At 35.5% G+C, this 24,944-nt stretch overlaps 1 protein-coding gene across 1 annotated transcript in view; it reads left to right on the forward strand.

The window, feature by feature from the left end:
- LOC120634523 (RING-box protein 2) overlaps positions 1–24,641 on the forward strand; it is a 46,760-nt gene extending 22,119 nt beyond the window's left edge. Inside the window, exon 2 of the mRNA XM_039905203.1 lies at positions 23,765–24,641. Coding sequence (XP_039761137.1) covers positions 23,765–23,946 — 182 coding nt within the window. The 3' untranslated portion in view covers positions 23,947–24,641. The remainder of the gene's footprint in view (positions 1–23,764) is intronic.
- Positions 24,642–24,944: the final 303 nt, after the last annotated feature.

Genomic DNA, 24,944 nt, shown 5'->3' on the forward strand with positions numbered 1-24,944 from the left:
CAAGCGACGAACTCGAAAGTTCCTTTGGTTGCAAGTTTTTTCTTTCATAAAATAAAATTCTGACTGAATTTTTTGTTTTTACTGTTTATGTAGATTGGATGTTTTGCTCACCGGACCTACAATGCTATATGTGAATTATTTTGCAGTATAAATCTAAAAGACGCCTATTTGTTTTAAACTCTTAATGAAGTAATAATTGTACATTATTTTGGATGATTTGTTTCTTCTAAAATCCAGTGTAGGAGCGTAACAAAACCAAAGTCAGGGATCTCAACTCTTAAGAGCGTTGGTTCAATTCGTGGTTACACAGCTGATGTACATCCGTCGTTGTGCCGTTACCCCTAAAACGAGCATAACTAACTTCGACTTGAAAATGGTTTCTGCTTGATGTTATTATATTTAAGGGTAATTTTAAATCATCATACAATAAGCCTGAAAATACCTTTATTGCGTATACCTTTACAAAGGAAACATTCCCTTATTCATAATGTCGTAATGATTGCGAAAATGTGGCAACAGATTGCACTACGCTTTTTGGTAAATAAACTAATTATATTTGAGTACCAATATGCACTGATCGTTGCGAATACATGACTCCAGTCATGTGTCTCCACTAATAAGGTCGTTGGTACAGTTCTTGTTTGTTTCACTGTTGCCACAATTTGCAAAACAATGGATGACCTTTATCTTTTCTTTCCTTACCTAGACGGGGTTTTGCTGTTTAATAATTAATTTATAAATGCTGGGTTTTAATCAAAAGTCAGCAAAAATTTGATTAGAACTCAGATAGAAAATTGCATTATTTGGCTTAGTTTTGGATGGCATCCTTTTCGTTGAAAATTACATGGGAAAAATTGAATTTTTATAAATGTTACGTTCTAAGTTATATAAAATTTATTGTATGATCAAACAATTTCAACAGCCGTCTATTTATTGACATGGTTCGGCAAATTAGCAACCTCGTACTAATTACGTTTATTATATCTACGTTACAGTACTGAATCATTATTTTTATTCGTTTCGGAATCGACACGTACACGCCTCTTTCAGGCTGAATCACCAGTTCTAGGAAAATTCAGGTATTAACATTGTAAGAAGAAATTTATGTTTGAGTTTAACAAGGATTAAAACTATTTAACTCACTGAGAAGGTATATTTCCTAAGTTCTTCTCTTTAAAAATAATTTAGACTTCGAATTTGAATTTTATGTGTTATGCACTTATAACTACTTAATGGTATAAAGCGTACAGAGTGCTTACATATTAACTTTTGTCCGTGGAGTAGTTCCATCTTTTATTTCCGAAGATCTTCATCAGTTCATTAAAAGTAATAATAACTAGCTTTCAAATAAAAAAAAACAGCTAGGAACTGAAAAGAATTATTGAGATATTGGTGGCATTTCTTTTGTACTGAAATCTCAAAGTGAAACTAAATTGGTTGTAAAATATATATTTTAGGAGCTGCGTATCTTTATCAAATAGATTTGCATGACATTTAATTGGAGTGTGTAAATATTATTCATAGTAGGTTGAGGCCAATAATTTAAAGGTGTTGAGATTTCTGCCAAAGCAATTTTTACTGCCAACCCGAAGTTTTTAATTTGGCACTTATCACTAATATATGTTTTCTTTTATTATAATACTAATTAAACTTCCTGGAGAAGCGTGGTGGGTCAATTCTCTTATTTCTTGTCTAGTTCGAGAGAGGTCTGTACCCAGTTGCGAAACAATAATAGGCTGAGGATGAATGAATTCATTGCGAAATCCTATGACAGTAGTTATCCCAGCGGGTTGTAAAGTAATGTAGCGTAAAAATGTAGGCGGGTCATGTACGTCACAATGACGCTAGACGAGCCCGCAAACAATCTGCGTGAGCTCCTCAAGTGGCTCTTGATCTAGGGCTGGCTATATCTACGATGATATAGCTGATAAAGTACTTACAAAGTATTTGATAATAAAGGTATACGTATTTTCACAAGGTCGACCGGTCCGATAAAACTAAAACAGGCGTCTATGATTATCGACTCCCAAATACTTACAATAGCTACTTGCATAAACAAATGTATTATTGATGTAGTTCTTTTTCAAGAATTGTTATTTCGCATTTTAGTACATGTTGACTCTAGTTCGACTCAACGAGCTTCTAATCACATTTAATGCTAGTTGTTGCACGTGACGTCGTCTGCTTTTGTTTCGTTTCAAAAAAAATCCACCGCGAACTGTTTGTTTTCCCAGAGTGAAAAGTATCTAGAGTGCAAACTTATGGTATGTACAATTTTACCAAGATCTATTTATGGTCGAAGCCTAGCATAAGAAATTAAGGCTGTAAAAGTTTTGGTGGCGAACATAAGTAAGAATCAAATAAAAAAAACGGATACACTTTCGAATTTATGATATTAAAATATAATTTCAAAACGAATTAACTAATTTGAACGAAATGTTCCCGAACCAAAAAAGAAAAAGTAATATTACTCGTAAAATTTCGGAGTATATTCCGATTCCTAAATTACATTTAGTTAAAATGACAACCCTACATCATCTTGATTAAACGAAATGCTCTTTACGATACGTTTGTCACTACATACGAGAAATGAGTGGCGCAAAATCTTCTGCAGTGCAATTAGGTAGGTAATCTTAGTTAAATAGACGTCAACTTGCCAGGAAGATATAATATTGCCTACGTAAGGCAATTAAAAGCAATTCTTGAACGTAAAACGTATGCGGCTGTCTTCCTACATACAAATCTAATATCGTTAAGTATAATATACGGAAATTGCAAAATAGCTTATTCCAATGCCATTTCAATTTATCTGCATAGAAAAAAACAAATGAACTTAGCTACATTGCATAGTTTTAGTCTCTTTTTTTGTTGATGGTTGAGAAATTATATTTAAACACTGTTTTTAGAGAAATGGAACTGTATATTCAAATTCCAAATTCAATTATTTCACGGTAGGCTAAGTTAGCCTTATATACCTAAGCTCTTTTCAAAAATTCTGGATGTTTGTATTTAATCTACATCTGTTGGAAGGCAGATTCTACCGAGAATAACAATAAATTTCCTATAATATAATAAATACATTATACATTCATTTTTATATATTTTGAGCGACGAAAGCGGGAGCTAGTTGCTTCCAAGCACAAAATTGGTTTGAAGCAACCAGTCTCGCTTTCTTTATGTAAACAATATTAGTATGGTGCAACTCAGGTATTTTTATAAGTGTATGTATGTGCGTTTCTACCCAAAATCGTACCGGATCGCTGAATCGCTTGCCGGCACGACTTTGTCAGTAGGTTTAGCCACGGCTGAAACTTCCCACCAGCAGACCAGAGCAGTGAAAATTCAGAAAATTGTCGGTCAGGGATAGACCTCCCATCACATACAAAACCAAAGCGTTCACCGCTGCGCAACAGAAGTTGTCAAAAAATCTCTACTATTAGTAACATGGAATTGCTTTTCCTTAAGAAATGAAAACTTAAAATAAATGTAAAGGAAAAATTTTGTGGCTCTACTTTTTCATATGTATGAAGTTGTCATAACCAATGACAACCGTAACATCAGCTGTATTTACATTTAAGGTCAAATGGCCGCGGATAGCTATGGCAACGCAAAGCAAAAAAGTTATGGCACTAGATAATGTTCAAATAATAATTTAGACATACGTTATGAGGGGTGTTGATTTAATAAAACTGCCACACCCCTAAAAGGTAAGCCCGTTACCATCTTAGACTGCATCATCACTTATCACCAGGTGATTGTAATCAAGGGCTAACGTGTGGTGGAATAAACACAAATCTCAGTGTCGATAAGTAGATAGTTGGTTGATGGATAATTATCAAAATCCTATTATGGAGGCATCAATATTCTACTGTTCGGCACAGGCCTCCTTTCCTATAGGTGCAGGATTTCGTACTGTAGGTATTTGTATGTGTTGGATAAGTTAATTTTTAAAACGAATAAATGAAAAGAATTCTTCTTAATATCTATTGCCTTTTATTTGACTTCTTTTATGCGATTTTATGACAAATCGCACTAAGACTTGTAAATTTTTTCTTATTTTAAAACTGTGGTTATCCTTACGTACTTTTCTTACCTACCAGTAGTAAAAGATTTTAACGCTCGATTCGTTTTAATAAAACATTTATATCAAAGTTAACAACTAATGTGCCTCGTTTTGCAGTAGAAAATTCCGTAATGCTGACTTTTACTTCACCAACGCTTCGCCAAGAGTAGTGGCTATATATGAGTGGACGATTTTGAGCTTTAAAACAATATTTTTACAAGTGTAAGGTTAAACGAATCGTATATTATGCGCTGCGTGCATAATATCACGTGCCCCTGTAACTTTGGGATGAGTACGTGCCCCCGTGCCGAAAGCCGCGTTGGTGGACTGCCACGCCCTCGTACGCAGACATGTGCGGCGAGCTTTCGTCGCGTCTCGTATCAATGCGTCATAGATGATCCTATCGCCTCAAAATAAAACGAACGCGTGACTTACGGTACGTTGTCCATTCTTGACCCAAATGTACATTTTATGTAGAGTGTCTAGATCTATTTATTATATCTAGATCTATATATATAATCTTATTATTTATATTTCGAACTTATTTTAAATTTTCATACTCTCCTGCAGGATGTTCCCAAAGAACATGCCATCGGTTTATGTACATACATCTACATATGGTAGGTTTGATAAAAAAAATCTTTTTTGGTAATCCTAACCATTATTCTCAACTTCAAATCAACTTTTGATTTTTAAATATAGGTTGAGATAAAGTGCGTTTTTGTGACTTACCTCAGACGTATAAGGCTTTGCGACCTTTGTTCTATGAAAAGGAGTAAGAATAAGTATATTATTTAGTCGTGATTATCTTAATCAGCGCTCCCGCTTATACCTATGAATAGAGAAAAATTTGCTTTACAGCTAACAAAATTCATATTGCTTAAATTTATATTGTTTATATTCTGTGAAGTACACATTCTGTAAAAAAATCAATTAGGGCCCGTTGACAGACAGGTGGATAGACGGACAGCGGAGGCTTAGTAATAGATAAATAGGGTCTCGTACTCTTCAGGTGGTACGTACCTACAGTGTCCCAAAAACAATATTTTTGCTAAAATTATACAATAGTTACCAGAACTATACAAAACATAACCAAAACCTTCCCTTGTCGTCCCGTCATCTATTCATACATGTAAAGCGGATTTATTGAATGTTTTCGTTGAACGTTTCCCCTTTATTATGCCATTGAGTGACCGACGACTGCCGTCACACGGTATGCAGTTCAATACGCGGACGGCAACAAACTTACATTCACAAACACACACACGCACATCGGTTCAAAAAGCCAGCGGAATATTACCAGTGTCAAGCGGTGTCCCGTTCTCGAACGTTCGATGGAATGCGCGTCACCACGTTGCTGAAGAAAGCTGCACTCCGCTTGATATATGTTCACATATTATGTCATTTATCAAATCTCGTGTATTCATCGTATACAGGTGCAAATGTTCTAAGGTGTTTATATCGTGTATATATAAATTGTCGTATATTACACGATATAAACAGCCTTTGTCGCTGGTGGTCGTAATGGAAATTGTGCATTAAAAAATCGGCGTTATAGTAAATTTAACATACTCCCACAAAAATCAAACTTAAAATTGCATAGTTCTAGTCCAAATCCAATGTGTGTTAGAATTTATGAGAGAATCCCAGAAAATATTAAATTAAAAGAAAACGCGTATAACGCGTTCATAAATACCCTTAAAAAAAAAATTGCAGGAAACGATTTTTTTGAATAATGAAATGTGTTTTTGTTTACTATTAAATGGTCCGCCTATCTACTACCCCAATTACTGCGCTCTAACAGGGTTATCATTACAATTGCTTTTGATTATTATATATAATGAATGAGTAATGTAATGTAAAATGCAAATAAATTGGAGGAATTTCCGAATTTCGTTTTTAAGTATGTAATTTATTGGTAGTACTGAATTTTGTGACTCTTATTTAATTTGATTGGTACTAGTAAATCTTGCTTCGCTATGGCTATGTTAATTCCCGTTAGCATGGGAACGAACGAGATAAATTTTACTTATACCTACTTACTTATTTATTAACTTGTACTTTTATAAAAATCGAACGTGTTTTAAAACTTTCAAGACAATCCATCGTCCACTTTTCGAGTCTTGCGAACTCTTATATATAAGGAAGCAGATTTTTTTAATACATACATACTTCTGCGTAGTCCTTTACAGATATGCCATATCTATAAAGGACTTCCGAAAGCGTCGGTAAAAGAGGGAAAAAGAACTACTAACAGACACAAATAGCTCAGAAGCCATTGCTTATTAATGGATCTTTAGTCTTTCGTAGCATTGAAATTGAAATATCAAATTGAAGACAGCTCACTATTTCTTTTTTCTTATTACTATAATATGCCTATTACTTATAACTATCTATGATTGCAGTAGTTGTTGAGCACCTGCATTTCAATTCAAAGTTCTTTTCCATACAAATTTCGAAACGAAAGTAACGTTATTGTCACATTTTCGGTTTATTTCCTAGACGATGATAGATAATTTATTATCACATTAATAATATGCAAATGCTTATGTCTCACACGTCTTGCTTGCACAGGAGTGTCTTATCTTATCAAATTATAAAGATAAAGTACCTTCACTAAAAGTTTCCAGTAGATGTTAGAGGGGAAAAAGTTACGACACAACATTATAAACTCTACGAGTAATAATCGTAGAGTTTATATCTATTAGCTCTTTGATGCACTAGCTAAAGGTACGGTAATGATCGGAAGTATTCATATGCAAAACCAGCTTAACTAAATTTAAGAATTCCAAACAAAAACAAGAATTATAAGTAAGATCGTTGATTCCCCATTTTGTTGATTCCCCATTTTGTTGATTCACGATTATCATAATCGTTTAATCATGGGGTGTTGAGAAAATTTTATGTACCTATATGACATTAAAACCACAGGTTTGTTGTAAAAAATTAAAATACCCCTTTTATCAACTCTGTATCAGTATCATTTCAAGTCACAAAAAAAAATATTTTCCAAAACCGCGCTTCTACCAAAAAATCAAGTGATGCCATAAATATAAATATTTTAGGATAAAACATAAAGATTTTCAAATCTGCGTGGAATTATTTACAAGTCTATATAATAAGTCTATATAGTATGTAAAACATTTGATAAGTACTTAAAGATTTTTCCTTCCTGGTATTGTTTAGAATGAAATGGTTGGTATAACAGTGGCCCTATTGTGTTTTACGTTTATAATATAATAATCATTCTCATTTTTAACCGACTTCAAAAGGAAGTAGGTTTTTGTTTGACTCTGTTTTTCAAAATGTTCATTTATCGATTTCTCCGCTAATTGTAGACCAATTTTGAAAATTAATTTATTGTTGGAAAGGTTTCACTCTAACTTGAAAAGGAATAGTCATCGAGGAAAATCAATATCAGATCTAGAGAATTTTTTTCTCTCTAGACACTTATGCTAATGCTGTACTATCCGAATCAATGTGAAAAATAATGATCAAGCACTGTAATTCTGATAATTAATAATTAAGTAATTTAATTAAGTGCAGACACTGAATTATTAATCTCTGTTTCTTAATCTCTAATTATTAATCTCTTTTGAATCTCTCATGTTTTGAATTAAAAGGTTATGGGTTCGATTAATGGGCCACGGAAAAAATACTGTTTACTGGGCTTACCACCCGGAAGTTATCAGCACTACTCGGGTGTTACGAAATTGATTGTGTACCAGTACTGTGCCTCAGAGAGCTTTGACCACCGATCGGTTGCTGTTACATCGGTTTACACTAAGTACCATAATTATTATTGCGATAATAAACGTTAAATAAACCGTGAAAGAGGGAATAGCGCTCTCTTCTCAAAATCTGCCATTCAACATTTAAATAAGGAATGATTTGGTCTTCGACACATCCAAAAACGCAACGTAAAGGACCTAATCCAATCTCTCTGTTGTTCAATCAATTTTGAACATCTCTTCTACATACAATTGCATCGTGAACGGCTTCAGCTACATATGCCTGTCTCCTATGAGAGAGTTAACTAAACCACCTAACCTAACCTAACCTTACTTTACAATTCAATCTAAGCCCGTGCGAAACTAAACCAAAGTTTAGACTCAACGCAGATGTTCACGAAGCCAAGTGTGCCAAGGTAATTTTATTACAGTTAATTATCGTAAAAATTGCGAGAAATATCTTTCAGTGATTGTACTACTGTCAAGGGCTGGCGCATGCCTTGGCTATAAGATAAATACAGTAATTATCTACATATATATATATATATATATATATATATATATATATATATAACATCCAACTGACAAAATGAAAGCCAGAAAAGAAAAATATTTTGATGGATTGAACTTTAAAATACGTGGCTTTTAAGTTAAAATTCAAATTTCCCTCTGTTATGTATTGCCAGCTAGTGTGTTTCCACAATCAAACAATTTTTTTATAGACGTCAAAATGAATGTTCTTTTTAAGCTATTGACACAAGGAACTTCGAAGAAATCGTCATTCAAATATAATAACTATAAGTCCATTACCGATCCCAAGCTACCTGCTGGGCAAGGGTGTTCCTTTAGAATAAGAAAGGATTAGGCCATAATCCACCACGTCGGCCATGTTCGGATTATCGAGAACTCGCAGGCATGCAGCTTTCCTAATGTTTGCTATTTTATTGAAGCCTTCCAACGCATATAAATCTGAATAGTTACGTGTTGGGGATCATCCAACTCGATAAAAAATACGATATTGTCAACTCGGCCTGCCTGAAAGTGAGAACAACGTCTTAACCATGTCTTAAGTGAACCCAAACAAGACACTTTACACTATTTTATTCTGGACTAAATCATTTTTATCCTCAAAATACATTTTTATAGGAGATATTTGTCTCCTGCCCATGCTAGCCGTGCTGTATAAGTATAACTTTGTTAGAGTTGCCGCAATTTTTATTTCATATATTTGGTTCACCAACATTAAAAAAAAACTATTTAAACTAGATTATACAGTGTAATGACAGAGTATTCAGCTACGTATAGGTAAACACCGCATGCATATAAAGCTATAGCAATGACTGCTGAGTAACATATTTATTTTTACTTTCATTTTAAAAGCGTGTGGGCTTATGAAGTGGGGAAGTTGAATAACTTCAGTAATAGTAAGGTGAGCGGACAACCGAGATTTATAAAATAATTCACAATATACTTACAGACTAGATTAAAAGCATTGCCAATGTAAGTTGGTAGCGTTACAAGTGGCAATGCCCGTCCTTGCAACAGGTACACGATTATGCAATCCGAAGGTCATACGACTCTATCCAGCAAAACTTGTAAATTTACATAGAATGTTACGGCGAAAAATTATTTTGTACCCCTACCTATACACGTGTTATATTCAAAACCTCCGGTTTAATACTGATGCGGATCTAACCGATACATAAAAATGGCATTGCTCAGTTGGGTTAGTAAAAAAAATGCTTATTTGACAAAAATAAAAGCTTTTAACTAAAACCTCTTAAATAGGGGAGCCGTTGCTGTATTTCGAATTCAAGAACTGATTGTTATTGTACTTATAGTTAATTATATTTAAATTTCAAACAAAAACGACTCATATCGTTGAAATTTGAGTCTATACAAAACATAAGACTGTACAATCGATATTTTAACTAGAGTGAAAACACAAAACAAAAAAGTATCAATAAATTAATTACGAGTACTTCGTTTATTAACATTATAGATAAAGAACATACTAAAAGTTATATTGAATTAAATCCTTTTAAAATGAAAAATTATTACCTAGAACTAGACCCAAAAACAAAACGGACAGCCAAACCGAACTTACCATACCGGAACATACTTTAGGCGATGAGGTCACGCCGGGGCTTTGAATAACATACAGGAGTAGTTCCAGCGGCAAAAAATATTTACACTGCAGTTTGCAGTAATATAAACTGTTACGGCAAACTGCACAGTATAAATATTTTTACTTTACGTAACGTTTTAACAGCGGTGAGGAAGAAGTGTTAACATTGTAACCGAAGAGGATCATTATTTTGTAATCACTAAGGAATTGTCTGCGCGTTGCTCGGTTGGCGGCCATAATAACAAAAACCGCGCCTTCTCCAGGCTTGTTTTCTTTTATTGTATAGCTTTGTAATCGCAGTTCTTATTGAGACAAGTCTAGGAGTATACGCACATATACTTTTGTACGTATATTCCTAGACTTTCGCGTGAGTGCTGCATTGTACAGTTGACGTACGTTCTAAGGTGTTACGAGGGAAATATTAGTCCCTCGTAGTTCTTTTGTCTTTCGTTAGTTTACCTTTCAAAAGAGCTGATATTTTTTAATCGTCCTACAGTGGGCCAGATGGTTTTAACTACATTATATCAAAATTGTTCATCGCTAACTACTTCACCAATAACATAGTCAGATTCATCGAGAAAGACGAGCTTAACATGGTTATCCTGATAGTCATTTATCGATTCTATAGTTTAAAACATTTTTATATATGTCTTGGGATTTATTGGATGTTTAATTAAAGCAAAAGCTCAATGACGCTATATGACGCTACTGATGATCAGAGAGGACTCTTTATAAATTGAAGATTTTCCGTTTGCCTACAATCATACTAGGTATCCATATAGGCTTCAACGTGGGTCTTATCATTAAGATCCAGGTTGGAGCACGATTACCTCAATAATGCGTACCCATTCTTAACTATGTACTTAATTTAGAAAAGGACGGAAACACGGACGCCGGAAGGGCGCTCCACTGGACCTTAACGGCTCATGTAAAAACAGTGGACACGAACGTTTCTTGCGGGAGGAATGGATGTCATCCAAATAAGGATGCTAACACTTGGTATCTCGATCTTCTGTTGATTCGCCGGCAGAATCAGTCTTCTCCTCGGTAGAATCTGCCATCTGAACCGTTGAAAGTGTCACTACAAACAGACTGACTTGACGTTTCAAAAGTGCTTATGAATTAAATTAGGCTTACTTGAAATAGATAAATTTTGAACTTTAAATTTTTGTTCTAAAAAAGGGGACATAGGAACTTGATGTGTAGTTGTATACGATTCGTTAGCGATCCTCACTCACACAGGGTCCAAGCTCTTGTAAATTAAATTCTCCATATCTTTAGTAATTTGAATTTTTACCATGCCATAGATAGTTTTTAAACGCAAATTGTATCTAATTAGCAAATGATTTCGTTCATTGTCAGATTAAAAACATAAATGTACTCAAAAAAATATACATAAAATCTCATATTCCACACATGGTAACTCTATGTTTTTTTCTTAGTAGAGAGCCATAAAATTCCTGTCGGTAAAATGCAATTTTAAAACACTAATCCCAATGGGCTACCAGTATACGAACGTTCAACGCGGTGTATGTACTCGTTTGACACAAATGGGTGTTGCTATTCTTGGTGCATTCCCTTTTTTATTTTTAGCTACGTTGCTGTCTTGTAATTGTAGACTAGACAGCACGTTGAATAATACAGTTTTTTTACTTGATTAAGATTAGGTACGTATTACATATAAATTGACTGACATATTAGCCAGAGTTATTGCAATGTAGTAGACTACAATAAAAAGTATAAAGAACAGCAATGATTCTCGTTTTTTCCCTAGAATCACTTGACAGTATTGGATCTATCTGTAATTGCGCTCTTGGTCTTAAAATCTATGACCTGATCTCACGTGCGAAGGTAAATTGAGTCGTTAATTTTTAGTCAAACATGACGTGTGAAAAGTTTTCCATACAGTTTCATGGTTACTTACTGACTAATATTTTTAATTGAATCAAACATCTATACTTATATACTCCACCAGTGTTTGTATCTCCGTTTGGCCTCTACAGTGGTTTTGACAAATGGGCATGTGTATATTTACAACCTCTTACAAAGTATAGTAAACATTAAATTGTAAATATTTAAGGTTGTAGAAAAATCAACAATGAATACTGTGAGTTAATACAAAGTTTACCTTTCATTTCTATTTTGTTAAAATCACAGATGGTAGTGAAATCGCTTCTTATTTGATGCCGTTAAAAGTACTGTTTTTTATCTCAGCTTATAGATTGCGATTGCCCCATTTTATAAACTACGTAAAAACATCCATCGTCTTATAAGTTTTACCCCTTTGTCAATGTGTCCGTATTTGATTGCGATTTCAATGTTTTGTTTTATAGTTCTAACGTATCACTTGGGGGCAAGTCCTTATTTATGTTTTTCGTACCACTTGCTATGCCTTATTACAAGACCTAGTAAGAAAGGTAAAGTACGTCATTAAATTCCTAAGGCTTAGCAGGTTTGTAATGTTGCACTGAAATTCATTACTCCTATGGGCTGTAATATGATTTGAGTTACGAAACATCCCGCATACGATTTGATGATCCGATCCAATCAATTCTGATAATTCAAATAATGCTGTCTCGCTTTTAAGAATAATGGCAACCTTCTTACTTGTTGCTATTCCACTTCGATGAATAATGGCATTTCTTTCACTCGATAAAGCCCGTGAGGCGCGAACCATAGTAACAAGATTTTAGAAAATACCCTCGAATCACAAAATACCACCACGTTATTGTGCTGGTATTGAAATTATATATTAATTAAATGTGATAGCGAGGTGTGAAACTAGAGTATTCAACGCAGAAGTAATGCTTCGGTCTTCCCCAAACTCTGCGCTACACTCAAGATTCTTTAAAATCCCTTAAGTTCGGGATTTATCCCGGCGTTCGTTGCATAAGACATTGCATTACCCCCATATAAAACAATTTACTATTAAGGGTAAGATTTAAACGTACTGATCCCAAAGAAATATGGCATGATGATGAAGATAATTGAGACTCAAGAGCTTATTTCATCAGAGGCAAACCATGGGGCTAGAAAGTAACGTATCTGCCTTAAATATATATAATCACAAAAGACTTCTGCGTGATGTTTACATTAGCCGAACAGAAATTAGCACGTGATTAATTGCCGTTTTAACAGCTAGTAATAAACGTAAAATGATGGCAGTTGATTAAGAAAACAACTTTTCGCGTGCAATCATGTAGCGCGATGAACGTTGATCATGCGATATGGTCTCATCGTGGCGCCAATAGCAAGAATGCTTATTAAGAATTTATGTTACGCACACATTAACTAAACGTGCCGTATAGTCTTGCGCAGTAAGGGTAGCATAAATGTACATGTATTATTAGGAATAAGCGCTATGGTTAATTGTAAAACAAGAGCGCCATTTTTTATCTTAATCTAGTAATCTACCGGGCTTGCCTATTTGGACTGGTTTTTCTGAAATAATCAGGATAAAACCTTGACGAGATTTTCTTTTTTAAAACTCTTGCAACGTTCATAACATAAGGGCAATGTCATTCCCATAAAACAATTGTTATTGAGTTTTCGAGTGGTCATTTAATATAAATGTGTGGTTTGTAACAATAGATGATTAACATGGTACCATTGATTTAGCTGTTTTGGCCGATAAGAAATACACTTTGACATGGGTTTTATATGGGACTATTTGTAGGCCCACTGATTTAATATGATACTATGTTTATAAAGGCCTTAAATAAGCGGTGGCAGACTAGTGATTTGGAAGGGACCTCCTTGTCTGATGGGCAGAGTTCGATCCTTAGCACACACTTTGCTCTTGGAGCTTTGTACTTGTTTTAACGGTGAAAGAAAACATCGTGAGCCTGCATATTTGCGAGTTCTCCATAATGTTAAAGGCGTGTGAAGTCTACCAATACGCACTTTGCCAGAGTTGTGGACTACGGTTTATTCCCTTCTCATTCTGAGACAAGTCCTGAGCCCAGTAGTGGGCCGGTAATGAGTTTTATAACGATGATTCAATATTCGAATAAACATGGACATTTCTAAAACGTATGGCAGTAATATGAAATGCCATCTAATTTCACTAGTCCGGCAGCCGGCAGGCGAGTTATCAAATATTTCGGCTCTAATAGTACAGCATGTAATTTTTTAATATTTGTTTTTTTTTCATAAATACTTTGCAATACACTTGATGATGATGAGACTTTTTTATTATGAATTAATGCTTTCGGTATTTTTTTTAATTACTTTCTAAACAAGAATTAAAAAATTACGTTTTTCTTTTAATAATTACCATACAGTTGTAGATATACGTGTAATTATTATTTTACATTGATTTACCGTCCATATGTTAACTTTAAATTGGTACACAAGTAACAAAGAAGGTGCCGTCAACCTTTAAAAAACAAATACTTGCGCATTTCATTGTCATCTCCCAAATTGCGTATCTAACACGTTGCGAATGCGATGTTGTTAACACTGGTCAGTGTGTGAATGCGAATGGCGAACATACATTCATGAGCTTCGAATTATGGATGCGCCAAGGTTTAAATGGAAAAGTACTGGAAGAAAAGCGCGCCAATGATCCATGCGTTGGTGTACCAGTTGTGTTAAACATTTTTACGACGTATTACGTAGGTACGAATTATTAACATCTACGCCGGACCTGCAGTTAGAACTAAAGTATTTCATGGAATTCTAATTTGCAAGCTATTTTTGTCTGACTACAGGAAGGTAATGTGTTTTGCAGCAATGTAACAACTTATGTATGAATAAATGTTCCAGTTCTGTTAGGTAGCCCCTATTGGGCATATTTATTAGTAACATATTCCTATTTGTTCGACAATAAGTGGGTATTATATAATAGTGGTAGGTAGTTTGTACATGAGTGAATACCTCATACCCACACTAAATATTATTTACTTCAGGGATTTTTTTTTTAAGATGAAATTTATATGTATGTTACCATGGTTTTCAAGACATGCCAGTGCATTCTAATAGGAAATAGGGAATGAACAAAGGCAATGAACTTGCAAAGAAAGGCGCTAAAGGGCGTCAAAAAGCTCCAGGTAAATATCGCTAGCGCTAAGCAGGACAGGCATTTCTATGTATCTACTTTAATGCGGGCTCTCACTAGGCACCATCGACTTAACATACATATTATATACAGCCTAAAGCTCCTGGACCATTTTATTACCTGCCAAAAGGCGGTGGAAACACCATTGCATAATATGTTATACGCTGCACTGATGTATTAAAACGAAGTGAAATATTTCTTCATCCAAATACCGCTGCGAGGTTGCAATTTGACCAACTATGGACCTCACCATTCATCGGTTCTCCGAGCTATATGCCCCGCTCATTGCCACTTCGGCTTCGCGATTCATTAAGCTATACCGGTAACGCTGTTTCTTTTACGGATCTCAAATCAAATCAAATACACTTTATTGTAAACCGAAGACAGAGCAATAAAAAAACACAATTTAAAGAAAGAAAGAAAAGGAAATATATTATAATAATGAATATTTTACCAGGCAACCAACCAAAGCCATCCCTACCAGGCAACCTAACAAAGTGCATGGAGTCAAGAAGATGGGTTAGGGTATACACAAAATAAAATTTAAATAATAAACATAGCTAGGTCGCGTGCTAAATGCCGGGAACCATAATTATTTATTAGAATATAGAGAGTGATTCGGTAACTGGCAAACCACTTAAACTTAAAGCCTTGCATCCCACAATATTACCTGGTGTTAAGTGAGGCTGTTACTCATAACCCCAAAAGGTTTCCACACGGCATCGTTCTAAATAAAATGGTGGCACGTCTTTTTCAGTAGGGTAAGTAGTCACAGCCGAAACCTCCCACAAAACAATTTAAACAATGAAGATGATGGTACTGCCTATTTTTATAGAGTAAACCTTATGGTTTCGTTTAGACGCTAAATTACTTTGCACGTCATTGTTTTTGATGAGTAATTTGAATGTAATAAATATCCTTCTTGTTTTCAGTAAGGTTTAGCACCACTGATCAACCTGAATATGTCAGAATACACACACACTTACATAGTCAGCACACTCTTGCACTGTTTACAATGTCTCAAAACACACACTTTAATAATAAGTGTATGCATTTAGGTTCAGGTTTATGTGTGAAAGATTAAGTAGAGGCGCCTTCGATATTTAATTTACCCAAACATACATGTTTAGTTGCACGAGTGAGTGCCATTCGAGTGACTATACCGGATACTGAAATTTTTTTACAGAACAGTAGATATATTTTTTTAATTGCATTTGAAGGTCCTAGCATTAGGTACGCAGGTATTCTAACCCGGTAAAGGGTTAATTTTTTTACATCCCGAAGGTTTATATTTAAAGTTAGTGGAAAACATCGCCTTTAAACAAAGCAACACATCTACAAAGTGTGGCCCTGTGTCCATCAACCTGATGAGCGTATGGCGTTAAGCTTCGTGTGCGTAAGCATGGCGCAGTGGCGTGCATAGCGGGTATGCACAGGGTATGCAGATGATATAAAATGAAGAAAATCTCCCATACGAGTTATAAAATACTTAAGGCTAGGCATTGTAATAGTTTTATAAAGCCTACCCTTAAGTATTTTAACTCGTTCTGGAGATTTTCTTGATTTTATATCATCTGGATACCCTGTGCATACCCTCTATGCACGCCACTGGCTTGGCGGTAGTACTTCTTCGGACAAGCTCTGTCACGAAAAGCTCTAAGTGCTACTAACTACGTTCTGAAGTCCGCGGATCTGCAAAATTATATGCATAAATATAGCCAGTGTTACATATATGTCGGTAAGTCTGCAATATCCATCATCTGCGATACGTATGATTGATTCAATATCTAAAAATAACCGATTTAGATCAATCACCTCGCGTATGCGGCTTCACGAACGGTATTCTGGCAACGCGTCATGTTTGAGCTGAAGAAAGCTGTGGAATTTGTACACATACATGTAAACCTTAGAGAGCAATCGTGCTTCTTTCAAGAAAGTCCGTGTACTTTTCAATGAAGTTAAATGTACACTTTTTTATGTTGATGTATTTGTTTAATCAGGAAAAAAACAAAAGCTATGATAGATAACATGACCCAATACGTGATTTGATTTGCCCTTTGGTTACAGAGCCTTATTGGGTAACTACCCCTAAATTTGATTGCTCATAATTTTCCTACATTTCAACTTTATTTTTTTAAACGCTACTAGTTGACTGGAATCTTCTTGTGGTAAGTGATTATGCAGTCTAATATAGTAGCGGGTTAACCTGTTAGGGGTTATATTAAATTGGCTTTTATACAGGAGCGTTTCATTAGTAGTCCGTGGGATGTTAGCTAAGGTCGAAGCCAGGCCAGACCAGGCTAGGTTAAATTGCTCCTGGAGAGGATTGAACCCGTGAGTGTCTACAAAAATACCACAGCGTTAACCAGTGCACCAAAAACTAACGACAGAAATTGTATGAAACCAGCATAACAAGCAGAGCATTTTTCAAAGAGGACCCAGAAGTAGAGTTCAACGAGACGTTCTAAATAAAAAATAAAAAGCGTAGTTATTAAATAAATAGGTATATTGCATATTCTTCCACATCTCGTTTACGTAATTCTTAATTTAACAGCTTTAATGTAACGCAAGTATCTACGTATTTTAAATTTACAAAACAAATTAACAACTCAAAAACCCACGTTCAGTGTGCTTAAAACCAGTAAACAAGGTAAATTCCTGCAAATTAAATAAGTCTCAATTCGTATCAACCTCATATTTGTAATAACGTTGTTGTATTGTGTATAACTATATACGAGTGGCTTCTGTATTGTGTTTCTTCGCGCAACGAGATAAAGAAATTCCCTCTCAAATTAAAAAAAAGTAAAAGGACTAAAAACAAATTATAGTTCCAACAAAGTTTAGTTAAACCCGACTAAGGAGAAATTTAAAACTGGGCTACATAAAAGATGAAAACGAGAAGATACCTATTAGCAGTTTTAAAACCTGATTAAATAACACAGATCTTATTTAATATTTCAAACAAAGGCGTAGTCGGTGGCCACCATAGTATTTTTGTAATACAGTGTCTTTCCAACCAGCACCGTCGTTTAAGCTTAATGTAATATTATGCGACCACCGACAACGCCTATTTATCATGTTAGATCTGTTGTTATTTTGGAATCTTAAAAAACTTTTTCTAGCATATCCAAAAGAGGTTACTAAGTTTATTTTGACATCACATAGCCACGAACACTTCGGTAGCTAAGAGGACGCCAACGACACCGTCACTATTACAATCGGGGCTTGACAAAACTGCAGCTTCTATACCATACATACATAGAGTCATAGGCTGTTAATCACATGAGATACCCTTCTGTAGTCCGGTAGAATGCAAAGTAAAAGGTCATTTTGCTTTCTACCCAACTACAGGAGTAGGTAGGAATTTACCTGTAGGTACATTATTACATACCACATACTAGTTTTATATTGTACGATATTTAACATAGCTAAATTATAAGGAAGGTGCAATAGTGTTTCACATTTTTACGCCCCATAGGTGATGCGGAAGGTGCAATACCGCACACTCTTAAAATATACAGAACAGTTCTTGGCTGTTCACTAATTTGTAGGAACTCTAGTTAAATATGTCCTATGTTTCCATCTTATCATGAAACACCGGACGCATTCTACGTCTTTCCGTCATTAAAACAAAAATAGCTATTGATTTAATTATTAACATCAGCACTATATTAAAGAATAACTATACCTAAATTTAAACACGAGCTGCTGCTTACTGCGGTTTCACTTTTGTTAACCTATGTCATTGCATGAATATGTACACTATTTCCCTAATGGCGCCTCATGTAAGGATGAGCTTAGGCGGCGATAATAATTTCGAGATTCCTGAGATCGGTCCGTTTTATTCCGTAACGTTTTAAACATTTTAAAAAACAAGGTCTTACTATATCTGTTCCCAAAAAAGCAGCTATCATTGTTTAAACGGCAGTCCTTTAATAGATTTTTGATAATATGCATCAATAGCCTGTAACAGTCCACTGCAGGATTAACGGCAGGGTTTGTCCATAATTATCACGCTGGGTAAACAGGTTCGTGAAGCGAAGGTGGTAGATGTTAGTGTAGTAAGACCGTGGACGATGCTGATCGTTCTTCGTTATATTCCCTTAGTCGCAAGATGTGGAGGGCTGGTGACAACTGTAGTCTGATCTGCCTGCCATCACCATATAAACCTATTACCGGTCGACTACAGACCATGGGTCTACAATGAGAAGACTGTAGGCCGTAGTCCATGTAATGTTCGTAGGCTATGTTCGAATCGATGGACTTCACACGCCTATGAGAACATTATGGAAAAATCTCAGGCATGCAGGTTTCCTGACGATGTTTCCTTTCGCCGTTAAAGCAAGTTATATTAAATTGCTAAACCACCAATACGCACTGGGCCAGCGTGGTAGACTACGGCCTTAACCCCTTCTCATTGTGGAAGGAGACCCGTGCCCTGTAGTGGGCCGGTAACGAGTTGATATGATGATGATGAATTCTATCCAATTTTAAGTTATTTTTAAAGATTCAATTATCAACCGAGAACTTTTAATGACTGCCTCGTCGGTAAAGTGGTATACGCATAACGAACATAACATTGTAAACTTAGTGGTGTTTGCCGGGATTCGATCTCGGACCCCCCGATAGGGCTACATATAATAAAAAGCTATAAGCCAATGAAGATTAATGTAAATTTTTACTAATATTATCAATATGCGAGTGTTTGTTTGTTGTTGTTATTCCTTCACACCTTAACGTAGCAACCAATCAACTAGATGTTTGGTACAGAGTTAGTTGAAAAGACGGAGAGTAACATATGTATACTTTTTATTCGAGGAGAACATAAGGCTCCAACGGGAACTGTGAAAAACCATAATGTACGCGGACGAAGAACACGGGCAACAGCTAATAAAATTATAGATTGAATTTTTCTACCGTCGCGTCGGTAGTTATAAAATTTCTCCATTCTATTTTTGTTCGTCGCCCATATAGTGAACATTTATTTCTAAGTATATAATTGGATGCTGGCGATAATTATAGAATATCCGTGATTCTTGAAGGTTGTCGCCCTTATCGGATATCGTTTCGTCTGGGTAACGGGACTTCTATGAATAAACTAGATCGGCCCGCGTCTTCGCCCGCGAGTTTTAAATCCCTTCTTCACTAGGAACTATCGATTTCCTTGGCAATGCTGAGCGATGCAGAATTCGCTGGTTCCATCTCCGGCAGGGTAGTGGCAATTCACAATTTCATAATTTTCATTGCCGTAACTGGTTAGCCCATCAACATCTTAATTGGCATCATGGCTTTCAACCAGGTAAAGTTCAAGGGTAACTTACCAACCTAACAAACACACTTTTGCATATTTATGATATCTGTAGAGATGAAAAGTTGTAAACCATCTCCTGTACATGGAACACGCAAGGAACACGGCCTACGAAGAAAAAAACAATAAAGCTAACAGTTTCAGTAATGACAAGGTTGCTTGGAAGCATCCGGCTCCGCTTCATCTCTGACAAGATAGAAAAATGAATTTTAAAATGGTAAATGTAAGTTGTTGATATTGGAAAAGAGTAACTGCTGAGTTTCTTGCCGGCTTCTTCTCAATAGAATCTGCCTTGCGAACCGGTGGTAGAGAGAAGTTTAAAAAGTGCTTATATTAGGTCTACTTGAAATAAATGAAATTAGAAATTTTATTTTGAATTTTTCCTTAATATTAAAATAAACGTGCCCGCGGTTTTATGCGTATCAACCAGCAATTGTATCGAGCATTGATTAAATTTCATTAACGTTTATACATATGTAAGACGAGACGATGTATGCTTAACCCAAGCTTACCTCAATACATATCTGAAAAGCGAATCCGATGTGGCGATGAACGTGTGCAAACGAAGTTCCCAAAAAAATTGGATTATTCCCATGTCCCCCTGCTCTGTCCCCTCACAGGAAAAGGGTGTATCGACGATTTACATGTCCACGACGCTAACAGTAATTGATCAGATAATATATGGATTAAAGATGTTTATGCATTGTTACCTAATCGTTACTTAACATTATTAGGTATAATTACAATGGAAATTACTCATGTGATAAATTGTTTTATTACCTTAATTACTCATTATGCATTCTTGCATCTGCAATTGTTTACAAATCTTTTTGCGTCTTAAAACGACTCGACGCGGCTAACCCTCCGTTATGAATAAAATATTAAATGGGCAAGTATTTTAAAATGTATAAAGAACTCGATGAATTATCTTCTGTTGGTTTCTATTGATTAATTTAAAACGTTACTCTAATGTTAAGTAACACTTCACTTAGTGTTTATGGTTATTATATATGATCAGCAACTCTATTATCATTATTTAAGCATTCTTGCATCTTCAATGTGTTTACCAACCTTAGTGCGTTTCACAATTACAGTAGTAATTAAATATATAACGTACAAATGGTAGGTACTTAAGAAGAGCGCTGTCTTTGTAAAACTATTAACCAGAGGGGTTGCTACGAGTATACGACGTTCGCAAAAAAAGTAGGTAAAATTTTTAATCTGAAAAACTTTCCTATACAAATTTTCAACTCCAAACTCTTATCACCTTTGAGATATGAGGATCGGTGAGGAGGATGAGGGATTAAAAATTGTACGTTCATATAATCTTGATTAATTTGGGGCTGATATTTTAAAATACACACATGCACTTCAATTTCATTATCATCATCAGCTTGCATGCCATTGCGAGGTACAGACCTCCTCTCTCATAAGAAATAAGATAGTAAAGCATAGACACAAAACGCTGCTCCAATTCTGGTTGGCTGAGTAATAAGCGACATCAATGGCTTAACGCGCTCAAACTCTGCGCTGGCCAAAACCAATAAAAATGTCCTATCCGGCAAACGAACCCCACGAAACGGCCAACGTACATGACCTGTTGAACATGCTTACCACTATACAACCGAGGCAATTACTACTCTGCCACTTAAATTTTAGTTATGAGTATAAAGATAAAATTTGCCTTACTAGAGACTCGAAACACGGCATACATACCCTCGTACTAAGTAATTAAATGGCCCCATAATCGTTATCAATCCTTTGCCTGGCAAGGCATGGATCTCCTCTTAGAATGAGAAGGGTTTAGGCCGAAGCCAAATGCGGATTGGTAGACTTCACTCGCCTTTGAGAATCTATGGGGAACTCTCAGGGGTGCAGGTTTCTTAACGGTGTTTTTCCTTCATAGTTAAAGTAAGTGTTTATTTATTGCTTCATTGGGTACAAACATCAAAACCTTTCAAGCTATCAGACGTGGGCATTAGCTGGTTACATAATAACTGGGCACATAATTTACGATAACACGTAATTTTACTGTGGAAGTGGAAACTTTACCAGCGGAAATGTTTTTTTTATCGGCCACATTTTTATCTCTACTTTCGTGATTGGTACCTAACATATAGTTTATTGATTAGCGCAATCGTATACTGCAAGCTATTAATAAATCAACAAACGTTATTTAAAATAAAACCGGTTTAAAATAAAAGTGCAAGTCGAACTCGCGTGGAGTGGGCTTCATGCAATTGTTCATATAACAGTTCAGTACAGTCTTATTTTTTCCCGTCCTTGTCTTTGGGCAATTTATTTTTCCACATAATATTGGTCCAAGTGTTAGACGTTGTACTTTCAGGTATAACCCCATATTTATTCATAATAACTAATCTAAAAATAAACCTATCTTAGGGATGTGATTACTCTGAAACTGATGAATCAAAATAAGATGAATGATTATACCCCTTCTGTAGTTGGGTAGAGAGTGAGATGTTCAAACTAACCACAGAGAATGCCTTATCTCATAGAGAAAAGAAATTGGCATTGTCCATCTACGTGCATGAGAGAGAGCATGTAGGGGAGACTGGGTACGGTTGAAATATTTCAGCCATAGCATTGGGATTAGTTAAGCAAGTGATTTCGGAAGTATACTAAACGGATGACCATATATCTGTCTACTAATTGGCAATGTTATTTGAGATCAGTGTATCCTACTGGTTGTGTCCCTAATGTTGTTATTCGGATGGATCGATTGCTGAAAACTACTGAAAGGGTTGTAAGAGCATAACCAAGGGAATGGAACGAGCGTACCAAGCAGTATTTAAAGGTTGCCAAGGCTCAGCCCCATGTGAAGAACATCAACCTAAGGGGCTGTGAGGTTTGGACCTCGACTTAGCGTATTCCGTTGGTCACGACTCCGTGAGCGCAAATGAGAGCGTTACTTATAATAACATGGTAAACTACAATGAACATTAAGCTTAGCCCTTACTAATATTATAACTGTGAGAGTTGGTTTGTTTCTTTGTCCTTCCTTCACACTAACTAGACAACCAATTAACTTGATTTTTGGTCTAGAGTTTGTTAAAATGACATCTAAGACTACTTTTATTCCAGGAAAACAAAATGTTATCACGGGATTTGTAAACAAAACGTAATATATGCGGACGAAGAACGCGGGCAACAGCTAGTTTACTGTAATCGGCGATACACAGTGCAATTTAGAATCTTTAAACTTTATACACCATGCCTCCCCGGTGAGATATAGAGTTATAACTTCTATGTGGTGTATAAGTAAAGTTACCGAGGGATGGAAAAATATCTTTAAGACAACCCTTGCTTGTTTGCATTGATGCAATAAATTTATTAACGCAATCAAACCAATGGTTGTACCCAAAGGTTACAAACATTGGTTCGATTGCGTTGTATGGTTGCGTTGTTGCGTTGTTGCCCAAATCTTGTAATTAATACATTCAAATATTGTTCGCAGACGCCTGTCTAAGGTGCCAGGGTGAAAGCAAGAAGGACTCATACGGCAAGCAAGACTGCGTGGTGGTTTGGGGCGAGTGCAATCACAGCTTCCACTTCTGCTGTATGTCTCTATGGGTGAAACAGAACAACCGCTGTCCGCTGTGCCAGCAAGAGTGGTCGATACAACGAATGGGCAAGTAGATGTGGCTTGTTACCATCTTGCTCTATACGAAGATAGAAGCTGGCGTTATTTTCGTAAAAGAGCGTCCAATAATTACGTGAGGTGTTTGAGGGGATATCGCTCAAACTTAAATAAAGGAGGCAAACTATTAGCAAATATCGCCAGAATTTTCTGCCAGATAAAGTGTAAAATGTCAAGAAAATCTAAGAAAATTATTTAAAAAATGTCTCTATACTAAATATTTTGCTTAATCCTCCTGCACAATAATATTGTTTTATTCAGAAAGTAGTAAAATATATAATCAAAGCACAGATTAACGTATTTAATTGCCAAAATCACCTCACATAATGAATGGATATCCCCAAAGTCCAAGGTATACAAATAACATGTAGCTCAATTTGATGTTATCCGTAACCACCAAACAAATCTGTAGGTAATCTGTTAATAATTTCTATATTCTTTTTACACAACACGTATCTACATATACACGTATCTATCAAGTACATATTAGATATCGCCGAGTTTAGAGAACGAAGAAATTATAAATAACACAGTGCAGATTAGTTTTGTGTCGCGCTTTACATTGCAAATTAAGCTAAATGTTTATTCAATATTTGGATCACATAACCTTCTTAGAAACGTTGGTTTATTCTTTTGCGCTGTGAATAATATTTTATGTAAGTCGTGTTCTTAAATAAATGCTTTATTATTTGAAGATGTTTGTTTATTATTTTTTAAATCTATAAAAGTGTTGCCTACAATATAAAAGCTCATATCCACTCAAAAAAAATAAACATCAATTACTTGGTAACAAAGAATGAGAGAGTGATCTCCTCCCTTATAGCCAGCTAACGTATATTTTTGCTGGATGGTGGGTCTTAGCTCTACATGCCTTTCTCCCCCACGAGACCTGTGCCCAGCAGAGGGAGATTAATTAGCTGTTGAGGAACCTCATTCTACATTTTATTAAACCATACCGCATACGTATTATTTTTAGGTTATTTTTCTATTTTATTTT

The sequence above is a fragment of the Pararge aegeria genome, chromosome 2, assembly GCF_905163445.1.
Source record: "Pararge aegeria chromosome 2, ilParAegt1.1, whole genome shotgun sequence".
NCBI lineage: Eukaryota > Metazoa > Arthropoda > Insecta > Lepidoptera > Nymphalidae > Pararge > Pararge aegeria.